The sequence below is a fragment of the Clarias gariepinus genome, chromosome 9 (genome assembly GCF_024256425.1).
Source record: "Clarias gariepinus isolate MV-2021 ecotype Netherlands chromosome 9, CGAR_prim_01v2, whole genome shotgun sequence".
Taxonomy (NCBI): Eukaryota; Metazoa; Chordata; class Actinopteri; order Siluriformes; family Clariidae; genus Clarias; species Clarias gariepinus.
The window spans coordinates 3,857,680-3,874,991 of NC_071108.1; the positions used below are offsets into that span (position 1 = coordinate 3,857,680).

At 38.6% G+C, this 17,312-nt stretch overlaps 1 protein-coding gene across 1 annotated transcript; it reads left to right on the forward strand.

Moving 5' to 3' along the window:
• The first annotated feature begins 3,365 nt into the window (after nt 1-3,365).
• Nucleotides 3,366-15,878, forward strand: mob3a (MOB kinase activator 3A). The gene is made up of 4 exons (XM_053503451.1): nt 3,366-3,609; nt 8,643-9,164; nt 11,740-11,942; nt 15,504-15,878. The coding sequence occupies exons 2-4, from the start codon at nt 8,747-8,749 to the stop codon at nt 15,531-15,533; spliced, it is 651 nt and encodes a 216-aa protein (XP_053359426.1). The 5' UTR covers nt 3,366-3,609; nt 8,643-8,746; the 3' UTR covers nt 15,534-15,878.
• The last annotated feature ends 1,434 nt before the right edge of the window (nt 15,879-17,312 follow it).

The following is a 17,312-nucleotide window of genomic DNA, read 5'->3' on the forward strand; positions in this document are numbered from 1 at the left end:
CACCTGATCCTAGAAAATCGGCGGATAACTTGCACGGACAACTTCCGAAAGAGATGCATCTGTCTGTGTAAACTGTACACACAATCATTCACCACCTAAACATTACAGGAACTTTATTAGTTACAGTTATTGCCACACCCCCATACAGTCCTGATCTTATTGCATTAGTGTAGCAGGAGATTATATAGAGGAATAAAGGTACACAATCAAAAATCCCATTTTCCTTTGAACCCTCACATATAAATCTGCTTTTTATCCTTATTATACACACACACACACACACACACACACACACACACACACACACATATATATATATATATATATATATATATATATATATATATATATATATATATATATATATATATATTTATTATACTTATTATACTACTTATATACTTTTTTTCTCTTGAACTGTATTACTTAATTCATTTGTCCTTTATTTAAATGAAATTTATATATATATATATATATATATATATATATATATATATATATATATATATATATATAAAATCTCAATACAAATGTACAAATACAGCAAAGGATAAAAAAGATATTTTTTCATTGGGAACTGTTATATACAATATATTCTGTGTATATAATATGTATATTATTATTACTATAGATTTAATAAGTTATAGCATAAGATCAAACAGATTACAGTGGGACAAAAAAAGTATTTAGTCAGCCACCAATTGTGCAAGTTCTCCCACTTAAAAGGATGAGAGAGGCCTGTAAGAGACAAAATAGGAAATTTTGTTATTGACAAAATCCACCATAATTTGCAAATGAAAAATCCTACAATGTGATTTTCTGGATTTTTTTATTTTATTTTGTCTCTCATAGTGAAGATATACCTACGATGAAAATTGTATGTTAAATATGTAAAATTGACAAACATTATATCCATGACCTATTTGTACTTATATCTTATCTCTCTCTTTTTCACACACACACACACACACACACACACACCTGGGCAACAATGTGGTTTGTAGGCTTTTACTGTTCCTCAGAAACTGGGTAAGGTGCCACTTGGTTTTGGCCGTATACTGCAGTATTTTGTTTTAAATGCTCAAAGTCAACCTGTCGAGCCAAGATGAATATATAATAATATGACAACATTTAGGATACAATGAGTTACTTTTTTCAAAGGAGTACGTTTTAGCTGTTAATCTGTTTTTCATACTTAACTGACTTTTCTTTAGCCGCAACAACTCACCCAGGTATAGAGTGAGACTGGAATCTAAGCAGATCCTCAAACACCATGTCTTTTTTAAAAGGTCAAGACTGAGCAGCTGCTGATGTTTTACTATTGTTCCTTAAACTGAACTATAATTCTGTTTATGAAAGAAAGGGAGATTTCCTGATAAGTAGCTGTTTGTCTCTGGGACAATTCACTCTACCAACAATCTTCCTCTTTCAGAATCAGACTTTTTTTTTTAGAGTTTTCACTTCTAGGATTAAAGATGGGTAGCAGCAGTCATGGAGCAGTGGTAGATCGGTGTTTTAAGGCGCTGAGTTACTGAACAGAAGGTAGAGTCCCTGTCTGGTCCAGGGATACCCACTAACTTTCTGTAAGCAATTTATTTAGGGTCATGGGAGGCCTGGAGCCTATGCCAGGGGACTTGGGGCACGGGTCGGGGTTCACCTTGGACGTGTTTCGAATCTATCGCTACGTACTCGTACTTTAAGGAATCTCACCAAGCACGAGGAGAACATGCAAACACCATGTACGTAGACCAGAAGGTGAGGGTCGACCCTTGACCCATGGGGTGCGAGGCCACAGCACTAGCCACTATGCCACCATGCTGCCTTTTATTATTCATTTTCTATAGAACCTTATTCTGAATACATGGCCATGGGGGGTCTGGAGCCCATCCCAGGGGACTTAGGGTGCGAGGTGGGGTACACCCTGGATGGGGTGCCAATACATCACAGGGCACACACAGTCACACAAACACACATACATACTACGGGCAATTTGGGAATACCAATTAACCTAATCTGAATGTATTTGGACTCCAATGAGGAAACCCACCAAGCATGGGGAGAACATCCACATAGTCTCAAATACCACCTTTGCTCATTCTTATTAAGTTTGTTGTTGCTGTTGTTAGTCTTTTGGCTGCTCCAGCGAGGGGTTGCCAACGTGGGCCATCCGATTTGCACACAAGTTGGCGCAGGTCTTACGCCGCATGCCCGCCCTAAAGCAATCCTCCCACTTTTTTAAACGAGCTTGGGACCAGCACGCCATCCAGTGGCTGTGGTTAGGGCATTGGGTGGGAGGCCCTTGCATATTATTTTGTTTCTTGAAGAATGAAGAATAATTTTATTCTTCAATTAAATTTGCAATGTACTTAATTCAACTTAAATAGCTTAACTTAAACTAGCATTACCTGAAGTATCTGAAAGTTAAAAGGTTGTAAATAAGTTTTTTCTCCAGTGTGTTAAAATTCACTTAAACCACTTCATCTAATTAATATCTATTGGTGCAGGTGTTTGTTTACATTGAGACAGTAGCGCATTACTAGCTTATTTTAAAGTAGATTATTAAAATCCGTCACATAACTGTTCATAACATCGCTTTTACTAAACATTTTGATTTCACTTATGGTGCAGGTTAAACTTCAGGCAGATTTCTAAGTACTGCAAAAGTTCCAATAAACTCTTTTTTGCATGAAATCTGTCTGGACAGACTTACAGACAGAAAATTGTTTTCTGCTTTCGGGTCCTCCAATGTATGAAACAACAAGATATCATTGAAACCAATGTATGGACAAAAACTTTTTTATTTATTTATACACATTTTGTATTTTTGTTTATCTTGCATATTTTGTTATTAATTAGTTTTAATGCTGTAATTTAGTGGGTTTCTAAAGATCAGAAGGTTTGGGGGGGGGGGGGTCAAACCCTTAACCCTATCTGCTCCAGGGGTGCTGTATCCTTTCTGATCCCTTGGGATATGTAAAAAAATTATGATTTCTCTTTGAGATTAATAAAGTACTTATTATTTTGTTGTGAATTTAAATATGTTGATACTTTGTTTTTAGTTTATTTGATTTTTTTTTTAATGCATCTGTCTATTCATTTGTTGCATGCCTGTCTGTTGCTATGTAATTAAACAAACTTTTTCCCTTTTTTTTTTTTTTTTGTTTCATGTTTGAGAGCCATAAAGTTAAACCTTTTTCTTTTCAGAAATTGAGTCACATCCCAATATGATTTGGCTCGATCCCAAATCAAGTGCGTCACCCTGCGCGCGTGCAAACACAGGCATTTACACCCTACGTAGTGCACTAAGTTTACAGCACTGAGCCATTTTGGGATGGGGTGCGTACAGTAGAGCTGTGACGTTGTTGACGAGAGGAAGTGGACTTCGCTCAGTGGACTCGAGGCGCTCAGTGCTCTCTACACCCCACTGTAAATATCTCCGAAAGGCTCTTCATGAACAGGGACTAGCTTTAACATCACGACTCGAGGTGTCAGAGGAACAATGATGTAGGTTTAGGAGTCGGTGGACAGATTTATCAAAGCAACAGGCGGATAAAAGTAGAGTTAATAAGCGGCCAAAACTAAGGCGGTAACATCAAAGCGGAAGTGGAGGTAAGTTTGTTTCAACTTCTCGAGACGGAAATGTTGCTGATGGATGAAACGGCGAATTAGAACGCTGTTGTTTGAACTCCGAGCTTAAGATACTTTTCTTTCATGTGTTTTGTGTCTAAAAAAAGGAAAAAGGAACCGCCTTTTTTTTGGGGTGGTTTTTGTTCTTTTCTTTTTTTCTTTTCCACACACACGGACATACCTACATGTTGCCCACTCAGGATTAGATATGAAGTGTAAATTCACTGGATTTCAAAAGGTGTAAATTCCTCATGATGCTTATTATTATTATTATCATCATTATTGAGTATAATTATATGTGGAGACTCCCACAGTGTCCAACAGGTAGTTATTTCCCTCTCAAGCTCTGCACTGTAGAAACGCCCATGTAATATCTCTCTACTGATCTCTAGTTACAAAGTGTTCATGTTCAAATATCCACAGGTTGATCCTGACTCTGTTGTATGGTGCTGGATGAACTGAGGTGAAATTAATTGTCTTTTCACTGTAGCTGATGCTTAATGGCAGGATGATGGCGTAGTGGTTAGCATTCGCACCTCTAGGGTCCGGGTTCGATTCCCACCTCGGGTCTGTTCGCATCTTCTCATTGTGGGTTTCCTCCCACAGTCCAAAGACATGCAGATCAGGTTAATTTCGGAATATCGTGAGTTTGTGTGTTCAGGGTTATTCATTCTGTTTTTGCTCTCATTTCAACAAGAAATGTTTTTTGTCTTCATCTCACGGTTTATTTGCACTACCTCAACTCAGTCATAACTCAGTATTGTATTGCGTCGTGTTGCTGCTCTTATTGCCCTTTTGCATGTGCACTTATGTTGTCCATTGCTGCCTTTTTTGTCTTAATTGTGTTAATTTGTTTTCTTTGCTAGTCTTAGCCAGTTAGTTTTGTTTATTTATGGTGTTCCTTGATGTTGTGTGTAGCAACCTGGTCCTGGAGGAACGTTGTTTCATTTCACTGTGTATTGAGCTCCATACGGTTGAAATGACAATAAAATCCAACTTGACATGACTTGACTTGACTTGGTCACTATTGGCCTTCACGGTCCCTAGCTGGACTACAAGAGATGAATGGATGGTACCTAATGTACATTTTCTAAACTCTAACATTATAGTGACTGACAGAAGAGAAGTGACCCAAACAAATTTAGAACAAAAGAATTACCTTGAAAAATGCATTAAAATTATACATAGATGTTTCTTTTTATTATAAATAAGTAAGAAAGTCATAAGGATGTGATAACAATTGAAGTAAAGATTTACTTTAAGATAAAAAAAAAAAAACATTAAGCAAGAAATGATACAAAGTGTATGGCCTAAATAAAGACTTTACTGCAATGAAGGAAAAATTGCACTAAGAAAAATGTATATTGTATATAATGTAATTTTATATATATATATATATATATATATATATAGACATTTATATAAAATATAAAAATGACACAAGATGTGCAGAATGTGCTATATAAAATGGTGTGTTTCAGCATTAGTGTTTTTGTTCATGTTTTAAATTGTAAGTTAGTCCTCATGTTATACATAAAACAGAATCAAGGAAAAAAAAGAAACATTATTTATACAAAGCGCAATAGAAATCAAACAGATTCTAATGATAAGCTATTATTTAAAAAATATATTATTATTGTTATAACCATCTTATTTAATCCAACCACCAAAAACAGTAACAACATATTTAAAGAGGTATGCTGAAATATGAAAGATAATGCTAGCACGCTTGAGAAAACATCCATAAGAACAGTTAAATATGATTGTTTCCTAGTAGGGACAGGAATCACCAGTTAGCATGCGATACGTTATTACGTATCTGATACAATTCTGTATCCCTAATTTTTGGACAACATTTTTCAGACAATAAATTGTAAAAATTTGAATGAAGTATGACATCACTGCCTGTGTTTTGTTGTGAAACACCACATAAAGGAATGAAGCGAACAGCAAACAGTACAAAGCTCAGCGGCAAAGCCGAGCTAATGGGGAAACGAGGTCATGGCCGCATCCCTGCCGACAGGTGTTTCTCAAAGTTAGTTCACTAAAGAGCCGAATAGTGTGCCATGATGCAGGAACTCATCCTGCGGTTGAATATTTTGAAGCACGTATCACATGTGGGTTAACTAATGAGGCAGGGACATAGGTGCATAAACTTATTAATAAGTGCCTTATTGAAGGTAATTGGGGGTAATAAAGGTTTTATATCAGTCAAGCAGATTAAGGAATAAAAACAACATGCACAGAAACAGAAAACAAGACAGTTTAGTTTATGATAGTCTGCAATATATCGATCTATCACACCATCATTAACATACACTCACGCAAATTTCCCCCAGCATTCCCAAGATGCTACTCGGGTTAGTTCAGTAGTTTCCCAGTTGAAGTTGTTCAGGGGATTGTTTGTACCACAACATTCATCAGAAACACATGACACTCTCCTTCGCTCTGTTTGTTTAGTGGCCTGTGTCTGTTTGTTTTTCTTTCACTTGAATTTCTCTTCCTTGTTGAAATTAGACTTTTATTTTTACCCATGGGAATGGTTGTTGTCGTCTCTCCCTCTATTGTGCATTCATCTTGCCTTTCCGCGCTTTACAGTACATCTAGTGGGAATTCAATCTTGAGACGGCAGGAAAATATCGACATTAATATCTTGTGCCATATTCAGCGTCAGGAAGATTAAGGACGCTTTCAGACTACGCTCTCGAGCGTGGATCCCGGTCCGCTTGGACCCACAGTTTGTGAGATATGATATGGGTCCTGTGTGTAATGGTTAAGGTGTTGGACTACTGATTGGAAGGTTCCCGGTTCGAACCCCGGCACCACTGAGGTAAGGTTCTTACTGCTTAGATGTATAATGAGATAAAAATGTAAGTCGCTCTGGATAAAGGCGTTCAAGTCCGCATGAAAAGGCAATGCACGGATATGAAATCTCGACAATCAGGACATCCAGATCTTATCCTCATTCCTGAAGTAGGAAGGCACGCAAGAAGGTTGCTTTTTTAGATTTTTCCCCAAAAATCTCTACCAATTCACATACCATGAAGGTCAACTGCCTGGTACTCTTCTTCTCATTGTGCTTATTAAAAACCATCTAGGTGTGGACTGCCGCATACCGTATCGTAGAGTGTAAATACACAAGTAGCACAAAACCATATCACTAATGTGAAAGCTGGCCAGCAGGCAGGGAGGGGGAAGCAATCGTACCCGGGCATGGAACGAATCGATTGTGCCCTGTATAACGTAAATCCTAGACATGTGATGGAAAACTGTATCATTTGATTATTAAGCGTACAATGTGGGTGTTGTTCTCTTGTGGCAGTAGAAAACATTGACAGCAACTTTGCATTTTATTCTGGGATACGTCACGGCAGTGAATGCACCGTATAGTCAGTTTCCATCAAACCCTGGTGAACTAACCCCTTTCCCCATCCCCTTTAGTTTCATACTTTCCAGTTGGTTAGGAAGCTGGGCTCGCACCCCTGGAGCAGACAGGGTTAAGAGAGGGTGGTGCTGGGGCGTGAACCACTGACCTTTCGATCAGTACCCCAGAGCTTTAACTGTTGAGCCACCATTGTCTGGAAAGGTGAGACCACAATACTTAAGCAATTTCCACTGAAACACCCGGCTGAGCGCTTCTCAACTCTGAACCAGTTTCAGCCTGCTTCTGACTGAACTCTTGCGGTGATAAAGTGATTCAATTCTGATTCAATCCGGCTGCAGGAAGTGAATCAAACATGATGTGCGTAAGCTAAACCGAGCCAAAGGACTAAGCTGTAGCACTGCGGACAAGTCAGTGTGTCCTGGAGATTTGTAATGATGAAGAGAAAGAGGAAATGAACACCGGATGAACGACATAAAAAAAAACGTAAACGAGTTCTATATATAATTATCTAGTCTTTTATCGTGAACGTCTGACGAGGTAATGAAAGAGCTCAGCGAGGATGTATTTTTCAGTCTTATCCCTGCATCTGGTTATCTTGATTCACTCTGATTCAGACTCAGCAGTGAGCGTACACTACATGGGTGTGAAAGCACTTTAAGGTCTGAACACAATAATCTCAATACTTTAGTCATACCTGGTTTTATCACGTGCCCTGGTCTTCCTAGTTAGGAACTCCATCACAATCACAAGTTACTCATCTCTCATACCTTTTAATGAAGCTTAATAACACTGTGTACTCTCGCTCTATAATCAGTATGGGTTGGCACTCGCGACATCGAACAATCCTGATTCTCGCCTGATGTTAAGGTAGCAAGCTGCTTTAATGCCAAAGTGTTTTACCTTCTTTTTTAATTGGTAAGTTTTTTTTTTATTCTGTTGCATCACCTCTTTTTTAACTTTTTATAAGTGTGTTTTTAAAAGTTAAGGCTTCTTCTGTGAAAGTGCTTTGCTTCGATTGTAATCGAGGTTTATGTTGGTGTCACTAGGGTTCCAAAACAGATCAATATACGTACAAGCGACTCTATATGTTGTTTACGTCACGTTTAAAGTGTCATTCATCATTCCGGATAAGTTAAAATTAGGAATAGGGACGATATTTTGGTTGTAATTACAGATGAACAGGTTTGCTCTGACGTCCTTCACGTCCAAGAGGTGGAAGTTTTATATTAAGCAGTTTGAAAACACCCATTTTATCCACCTAATGATTCATGGCGTTTAAAATTGCTTCTTTTGTATGCAGTATGTACTGTATGAAGTATGATAATAAGAGTATTAGGCCACACCCCTTCAAGAAGGTTCTCGTAATGGTCAGGTTGGTGAGTTCAGCTGATGTTAGAGGAGGTTTTGTGCACATATTTTTGCCTCTTTTTATTTATTTTTTGATGGACGTTTCTTATGAAAATCTGTATTTGGAATGTTTTACAACAACATTTCCAACAAAACTTTGTTTTTTTTTCTTCTTAATTCTTATTTGAACAACTGTCAAGTCAAATTCCTTAAAAGTGAAACATATTCTGATTATGTAACATCTCCCTCTCTCCCTCTCTCTCTCTCTCACTCTCTCTTTCAGAATTGCAAAACAGCTGTCGGTGACTTAAGCAACAGCCTTTCCCTTAGCGTTTGTTTTTATTCCTCCCTCATCCTCTTTCAATAATCCGCACCGTCCCCTTCGCCATGTCTCTTGCCCTGAAGCAAGTCTTCAACAAGGACAGAACGTTCCGGCCCAAGCGCAAGTTTGAGCCCGGCACGCAGCGCTTCGAGCTCCACAAGAAGGCGCAGGCGTCCCTGAACGCGGGCCTGGACCTGAAGCTGGCTGTGCAGCTGCCCCACGGCGAGGACCTGAACGACTGGGTGGCCGTGCACGCGGTGGACTTCTTCAACCGGATCAACCTGATCTACGGCACCATCAGCGAGTCGTGCACCGAGCAGACCTGCCCCGTCATGTCCGGAGGGCCCAAGTACGAGTACCGCTGGCAGGACGAGCACAAGTACAAGAAGCCCACGGCGCTTTCCGCCCCAAAGTACATGAGCCTGCTGATGGATTGGATCGAGGTACAGATCAACAACGAGCAGATCTTCCCCACCAATGTCGGTAAGGAAAAACCCAAACACTTTCCACAGCTCGGCCGTCTCCTCTGCTTCTCTTCAGAATTTTTTTTTTCCCTTAGTTTAGTCGTGGCAAACTTCCACCAACAAGCCAGCTCTCGTCTATCACCCGACACCTGGCAACCTGGAAAAGTGAACGCTATCACATGCTTTATTTAAGACAAGTGAATCAAGCCATCTGCATCTTTTCAAACAGCTGACCGCGCAGGTCGTTGTAAGACATTACAAGGGAAGGTGCTATCCATCCTATTTCACATCCATATCCGCTTAGACACCTGTGACTGGCTAGAGTCCGCGTGATTGACAGGGGAGACAGTGTGCAACCCCTCCCACTCAGAAAACGCAGCCAGGTTTGCTTTCTTTGAGCACTTGCACTTACCGAAATGATTTTTACCTGGTCTTTCACATCTTTATCATAAGGATTGTTCCTATATTTCATAAGCAGCATAAAGCTTCGGCTTATCGTTGCTTATTTCGTTGCTCAGTGGCTATTACTAGGCATGAGAAAATACACCAAAGCCACCATATTGGACATCCTGATACACGCTTCACCAGATGATAAGTAAAAAATATAAACCTTTAATATACTGTATGTCTCATAACAGCAAATTGGATTAAGAAAAACATTGTAAGAAAAGTAGTATTTAACACGTTTTCAGTGTCAAAAACGTATTTCCTGGCAACGTTATTTATATAGAAAGATGCTTCTGTATTAGAAATTCGCGTCATTGTCACTCATACTGCTGTCTGACACGCGAGTGAGATTCACAAGCACATCACACTTGTAGGCTTAAGTGTACACATCAGGAAATGACTGATCTTATTTTGTTTATTTCCTCGTCCAACCCATATCTCTTTCTGGTTGCACCACATACATCGAGACAACCCGCTTCTGAATCGCTCTCACACGCAAATGGTCAGCACTCAGGTGTTGACTTTTAACCAGCGAGCATGAATCAACCCAGTCGCCTTAGAAACCGCAGCGCTATACAGGCTATATGGTGTTTTACGGGAATTAGATTAGAAGTTTGTGTTTAGAGGTTTATTTCATTAAAAACAAAAAAAAACACAACCTTCGATTTTAAGGAAGTACTGTGCAGGTGAGAAAGATTTAGATTTCCAATCTTTGTTTAAAACATCCCATGGTAGCATAGCAACCTGGACCTGGTTTTGACCTCGTCGTAAACTTATTGTAAGGCTTCGCACTCAAATAAGATGCAAAATCAGAAAGCACTGTGACACCCGGCAGGCCCGACTCGACCTACACACACGGACTCAGAACAAATCGCTCATGAGTATCATCTAATTGAAACCACACACATTTAACCAGACGCAAACAAAACATTTCTAAGAAAGCAGCGCCATTGTTCCAAATGACTCCGGCTTTTTTTCTCCCCCCGTCTGTGTCTCAGTGTCAGTGTAAACCTGACGCCTCGCTGCTCCTGCACTCATCCGAGCGTCACCTTTCAAATCAGGTGACGCCATCCAGCTCAGGATATAAATACACCTTTTCAAAACTCTGCCAACACGCAGCTTAATGGCTTCATTAAATCCTTATCAGTTTGCTATTTATAAACCGTACAAAAATATCATCCTGTGATACGTAAAGATGTCTTTGTGATGCGTGACATACAGTATATATGATATTAATTTTGTTATAGAATAAAAATGCTCTGTAACAAGTATTAGCTACAAATATGTTTTTTTTTCAAATGTTAAATTGCAGTGGAAAAATTTATATGTTATATAGAAGAATAATTCTGTAACATGACATGTCTTGGTGGATGAACTATATTTGGGTTATACTAATACTATAAGTTATACTAACCCACTATGCTAATTTACTAAACAACTTCTGCTGCAGTACTATAATGTGTACATGCTGTAATTGCTCTTCGTGCATTAACATCAGTTTCTTTAAGCGTAAAGCCTTCAGCTGTGGGGATTTTTTGTGTGTGGTTTAAGTGCAGCGTGTGTGAGTCATGGTTTCTTTATTGTGTTTAGTATGAAAACTAAGAGGAAGTTAAATGAAGCCAGACGGAAAGTGCAACCTGGACTTGTCATTTGACATCGAGGGGTTTAAATAATACAAAAACCCACCTATGTTTAGCAAAAAACAGCTGCTTTTGTATCGGGTGCAAGTGAGCCGGATACGGCGTTAAAAGTGAAAGCGAAATAAATGATTAATCACTTAATACCTATTAAGATGAAACCAGATTAAAATGCAGTCACCTGTAATGTTTTGCGTAATGTTTCTCTGTAGCTCACATAGCTGTTAGCTTGTCTACCACAAGAGGGCGAACTTCAGTTCTGGCGGTGGTTGATGTGGGATATCAGAGCGACAAAAGCAGTGTTTTTTTTTTTTTTATTGATGATTAGTAATGATTAATCGATTATTGTTTGTTAATGTGTTAAACTCTCTTTTCAACCTATGCTTTTTAGAAACTGAAGATACGTGTACTTAAATTTTTGGCTCAAATTTTCAAACAGAACTCCTGAACGCTAATGCTCGAGTAAAGATGCAGATTTCTAACGGCATGTCTATTGGCTTTACCCGACAGGTACGCCCTTCCCTAAGGGCTTCATGCAGGTGGCGAAGAAGATCCTGTCACGCCTGTTCCGCGTCTTCGTCCACGTCTACATCCACCACTTTGACCGAGTCAGTCAGATGGGGGCAGAAGCGCACGTGAACACCTGTTACAAACATTTCTACTACTTTGTTACTGAATTCAACCTCATAGACCACAAGGAGCTTGAGCCGCTGGTCAGTGTTTGTGTATATGTGTGTGTTTGTGTGTTTTAATCCTTTTCCTGCTCTACCATACAGTACTCAGTGAGCTGTTAATTAGCGAATTAGTTGAATTGGCAGAAACTGTTCCAAAGAACGATGAGTGTTTTCAGGTGTCGACTAGCTGCCAGTATTCAGTAATGTCTAATCATATTGCCGTTAATGATTCCCGTTTGTTCGACTGCATCTACGCGGATGTTGAATAAAACGCCAAATAAGACCCTGAACCTCCTCCACTGTTGCTACTCTTAGTTTACACAGGAAATGATGTCGCTATACCACATCCTCCCGAGAACTCCTCCGACTTTCAGATGTGCTGTTATGTAACAGGAAAACAGAAACAAGGTTATACACAGTTTTGAATTCACATTAGTGATCACACACCCTTAGCAGAGGATACATCATGGGTTTTTAAGGGCCTTTCCGATTAAGAATCGATGTTTAAGAGTTCTCTGGGACGGACAACCAAAGAAGGGAAGTTCTCTAACGTGTCATACTGTTTAGTGTTGTTAGAGAGGGTGTGAGACACTTACTGAGACATAAAACAGTTGGAGTGTGTGTGGGGGCTTGTTTTTATATATCAAATATCCCTACAAGGGAAGGACTGTTTAACTAAGGTTAAGGGTTAAGGTTAGGTTTAGGTGGAGCACAGCATTAGTGCACAATAAACATAAGGATACTTAGCGATAAAGAGGACCTATTATGCAAAATATACTTTTACGCGGACACACAAACAGCACGAGAATAAAACAATCCCTAGTGTTTATACTTTATTTCATGTTTGTATTGTCCAGCACTTAAACAAGATTTCCCCCTATTGTGAACTCATATACCAGGACACCCTGCTCCAGCTCAACGCTCAACTTCGCCCAGCTCTGCCTTTTTTCTTGCTTGATGAAGTCTCTAACATTCTCTCTAACATCCTTAAAAGCACTTCCGTTCAGCGGCAGCTTGTTTAAAGCAATAGACACTAAAGCAGCGCGTTTGGAAAAGAAGTGAAAGAAATTCAAGCAGGCGCAATCAGGAAGTTGAATGTCAACCCTGATCCTGCATTCTGCAGTCACTCAATTGAGACCTATAAGAGCAGTTTCATATTCGAGCCCTGGGATCATTTTCAAGAAAATTTGGCCCCCAAAGAAAAGCCTGGTTCATTTTGATTAGTGAGAATACAATCGTTCTGGCCTCGGGAACGCCTCGAGTCCGCTGGAAAAGATGGTCTCAAGTACGATAGAGTGTACTCGCGCACGGATCGAATCAGATATGGATAAGCCAATCGTACATGAAACCGGAAGTGGACGTGATGTCATCAGTGCTGTCTGTTTCCCCCGAAATCTCTCTGCACAGTTCTAGCTAATAGAGTAGGAGGGCACGAGAGACATTTTTTTTCTAAAATATCCATAATAGTAGGCATATTCTCCTCTTTGTGCTTAATGGCGGCTCGGAAACCAACTAAGTGCGTACTGCCACCTGCTGTATTGGAGGGTGAAAATACGGAGAAAAATAATATGAAAAAATAATATGAATGGGGGGGGAGGGGGGACAATCTATCCTGGGAAAAGTACAAATCATACCTAATGTGAAGACGCCTTAGTATAATGCGTTACCGTTGAGTGTGTGTAAAGAAAAAGCTCTGAAGGCAGTGGAAAGTTTTAGGAGGAAAGTCTGTGTATGTAAACCCATAAATGTCATTTAGTGTGCGTGGATACATTTCCATTTAAATATGTTTAAAAAAAAAAAAGAGGGAGAGGGAGGAGAAGCAAAAGGCTAAAAGCGTGTGAGTAATAAGCCATTTTGGGCGCCTCTGGGAGTTCATAGTGCCAGCGTGATTCACTGGGTTTTCCACATCATCTCTTCCTGCCAAAAGATGTGGCTGATGAAGTAAATGAAGCTAAGAAGTAAATGTTGAAGTCAATATAAACTCATCCTTAACAATGAAATGAAACTGCGTTCCTCCAGGACCGAGGAGCTACATACTGTACATATTACATAAATGAACAGAAACTAACTAGATAACTAGGACACCTAATTAGCTAACTATCTACACCATACATTATCAAAAACTATTCTAAAGTACTATATAAAAGATAACACAAGACGACATAAAGCAGCAACACAACAACATGCCACACACAATGCAACAAAAAAAAAGTTATAGCGGGTTGAGGTAGTGCAAGTTATTGGCATGATAGATCCTAAAAAATTTTAAAACATTACTTGTGAGTAGCAGCATAGACGAGAAAGAGTCCTAAAGCAAATAGCAGCTGATAATGTAAATATTTGTAAAAGTTCAGGCTCCATGAAGGACGTTTTTGCTTTTCATTTTTGACAATGCATCTCATTGTATTCAGTCCAATCTCAGTACCGGAGCAGTTTCAGAGGAATGTTTTTGGTTTGTTGAGCTGCACAGTGACGTATGAATCATTACAACATATAAAACTTTTAACTTAAGTCCTGACCCAGTGAGACACAGGTGCAGATGGTGACAGAAGTTCAGGCAGGTGATTAATAAACTGCTGATGCTGAATGCTGTGTGGTTGGAACAGACGAGAGAGGAAATGAGGTCGCTGCTGAGGCTGTTACATAAACAACCAAGTTTTAAATTGCACTTTGCAGCCTGTCGCAGTAACACATTTGCTCCCGTTTCTTTCATCTAACCTTGCTAAAAAAGTATGTACCATAAGAAAATGTTTGTTATTTTTTAAGGTTGTATTTGCAACATATTTTGTCATTCATTTGAAGTAAAACAACCGTCATTTTATGGAATTAATTTAAAACTTAAAACAGTGTTGTTTCGATGTGAACGATGTTACAACCTAATTACAGTTATATACTGTAATAACATCTCCAATGTTAGGGGTCTTGTTGCAGTGTGGTGGTTTAAACATGCGGTTTAACCTGGTAACCGTTAGAGATGGGGAACAACCGACAAGAAAATAGTTTTTTTTTTTTTTTTACATTTTTATTTATATACACTATGTTTGCATTTAGGGTGGTAAAATGGTGCTATTCTCCACAATCCTGCAGATGGCGCTATTTACACATCAGAAAACACATTAATATGTATATTCCTAAAATCATGATACTTATAGAATTGAAACACAATAATGTATATCATATCAGGTGACCCCTGGTGATTCCCGTCCCGAGCGGACATGAGCATTTGTTTCTGGAAAGATAACTGAAAAACTAAAATCATCTTAAGATAACAAACATGTTTTGGTTGATCCGTTAACATTTGACGATGATTTTTACCAAATTCGTTGCTGCAATAAGAGAATGTGAAAGAAAGGCTCTTCAATAATTCAAAATTCTATAATTGGTCTTCTTTGAAAACAGGAAGAGGCTGCACATAACAGCAACATAAACTAATATTAATGTAGTGCATGTGCTTTCATTTTTCATTTACATATCATTTTTTTGTTTTTTTACATGATCACATAATACTCACACAATAATGTAAAATGTATGCTTTTTATAAAGTTCTTGTGTGTTTTATAACATGTTGTGTGACACATTTTCTCTTTTCTCTCCTAACAGAAAGAGATGACGTCACGGATGTGTCACTGAAGCGGCGTCTCGAGGTGGTACATTCCAGCCCCACTGACCCAATCGTCCGAATCAACGATTTCAGAAAACCAACCAAAATTTCCAAAGACTCTATTTTTATACGTATTAAAGTACTGTAATATTCTATTTAGCGGGAAATATGTTAACACCCTCCGAATTCCTCTCTTTAATGTGTAGAAATGTGTTTTTGCTAGAATTCAGTATTAGAAATCTTTTTTTTTTTTCATTTGATTCTGAATCATTTCTTTAATTGTTTGCTGAAAACTTTTCCCCTGTCACAAGCATACAGATTATATTTGTTAATATTTATGTATGTATTTGAGACAGTAAACATATTCTGCTAAACATGTTCACTGTTTGTTTGTCTGAAAAGCATCTCGGTATATACTGTACATAAACAGTAGGGACATTAATTGATATTTAAGCAGAAACATTTTAATTCACACATTTGAATTTAATTATTTTTCCCCAAAAATAATTCAATAATTACAAAAGCAAGAAACTAAATGTAATAATATTTGAAATAATCATTTGCGATTATTGTTAATCAGAAATATAACCAAAAGGCCAAGCATCCATGCAAATCACCTTTACATTTAAATTAACCCTTACCTTTGCCCCTACAGTAAATAGATCTCAGTAAAAGATTCCTAAACATAGGGTAATCGTGCAAAAATGACGCTTCCTCTTCCTGAACTCACCGAACTCATCTAACAACTAACTATAAAGTACTTTTCTGAGTTGGAGGAATATGTGCAGAATAAAGACAAGTATATTTAACCTACTGAATGCGATCAAATACACACATAAATATATTACATGAGGAGTGTTCAAGTCAAACTGGGACTTTTGAGTGGTGCAAACGTTTTAAAGAAGGCTGTACATTACACTGTTGTACAATTGTTACAATTGTTCCCTTCAACTTTCAGCGAGTAGAACGCCTGATCCTTAAAAATCTACATCGCCAACTTGCGTTAGAGATGCATTTGTCTGTGTGAACTGTACACACAATCATTCACCAATATCACTTGCATATTACAGGATCTCGGCTGGGGGTTATTGCCACATCCCCTGTACAGTCCTGACCTCGCTCCAAGGCATTTTTACATCTTTGGGCCATCAAAGGAGTTCCTGGGAGGCCAGAGTTTCAGACGTGAATTAAACAGGCACTCCGATCATGACGTACTGAGTACGGCGTACTGAGAAAACTTTATATCTTGATGGTGTTCAAGCACTAGTGAAACACTGGGATAAGTGGGTTAGTGTAGCAGAAGACTACATAGAGAAATAAAAAAAGAGTTTTCACTCTCGTAGCTGTGTTCTGTTATTTTGTGCAATCAAAAGTCCCGGATTGACTTGAACACTTGAACTTTTATATCTTTTTTTGCTGCAGTAATAAACAAACAAAAGAGAATTTATGATTAGATTTTGCTTAGGTTATAAAGTGTAAAAAAAAAACCAAGGTGATTGTTCGATCTTTTTAGCGGACACTTATAATCATTAATAATCACTGATAGTTATTTAGACATTCACACCAGAAGAGACAGAGTGAAATTACACAGTTTGTCCACCAGGGTGCGCAAGCAGCACTGAAATGACACACCATCAGCCCTGAGAGTGAAATGTGGACTTCTTTGTTTCATTCTACCAATATAAACATGATTTCTTTTTACACACATTTCTGTTTTTTAAATAAACCAGCATGAGTGACAGCTCGTTTGTTGTTGCTATAAACCCTGCATGACAATCTGGGGCATTTTAATGACAAATGTGTGAAAT

What these genes read in the sequence shown, in the direction of transcription:
- mob3a (XM_053503451.1), top strand. Translation starts at nt 8,747, where the DNA reads ATGTCTCTTGCCCTGAAGCAAGTCTTCAACAAGGACAGAACGTTCCGG. An exon ending in GATCTTCCCCACCAATGTCG is followed by an intron (nt 9,165 to 11,739) that starts GTAAGGAAAAAC and finishes TTTACCCGACAG; the next exon opens with GTACGCCCTTCCCTAAGGGC. An exon ending in ACAAGGAGCTTGAGCCGCTG is followed by an intron (nt 11,943 to 15,503) that starts GTCAGTGTTTGT and finishes CTCTCCTAACAG; the next exon opens with AAAGAGATGACGTCACGGAT.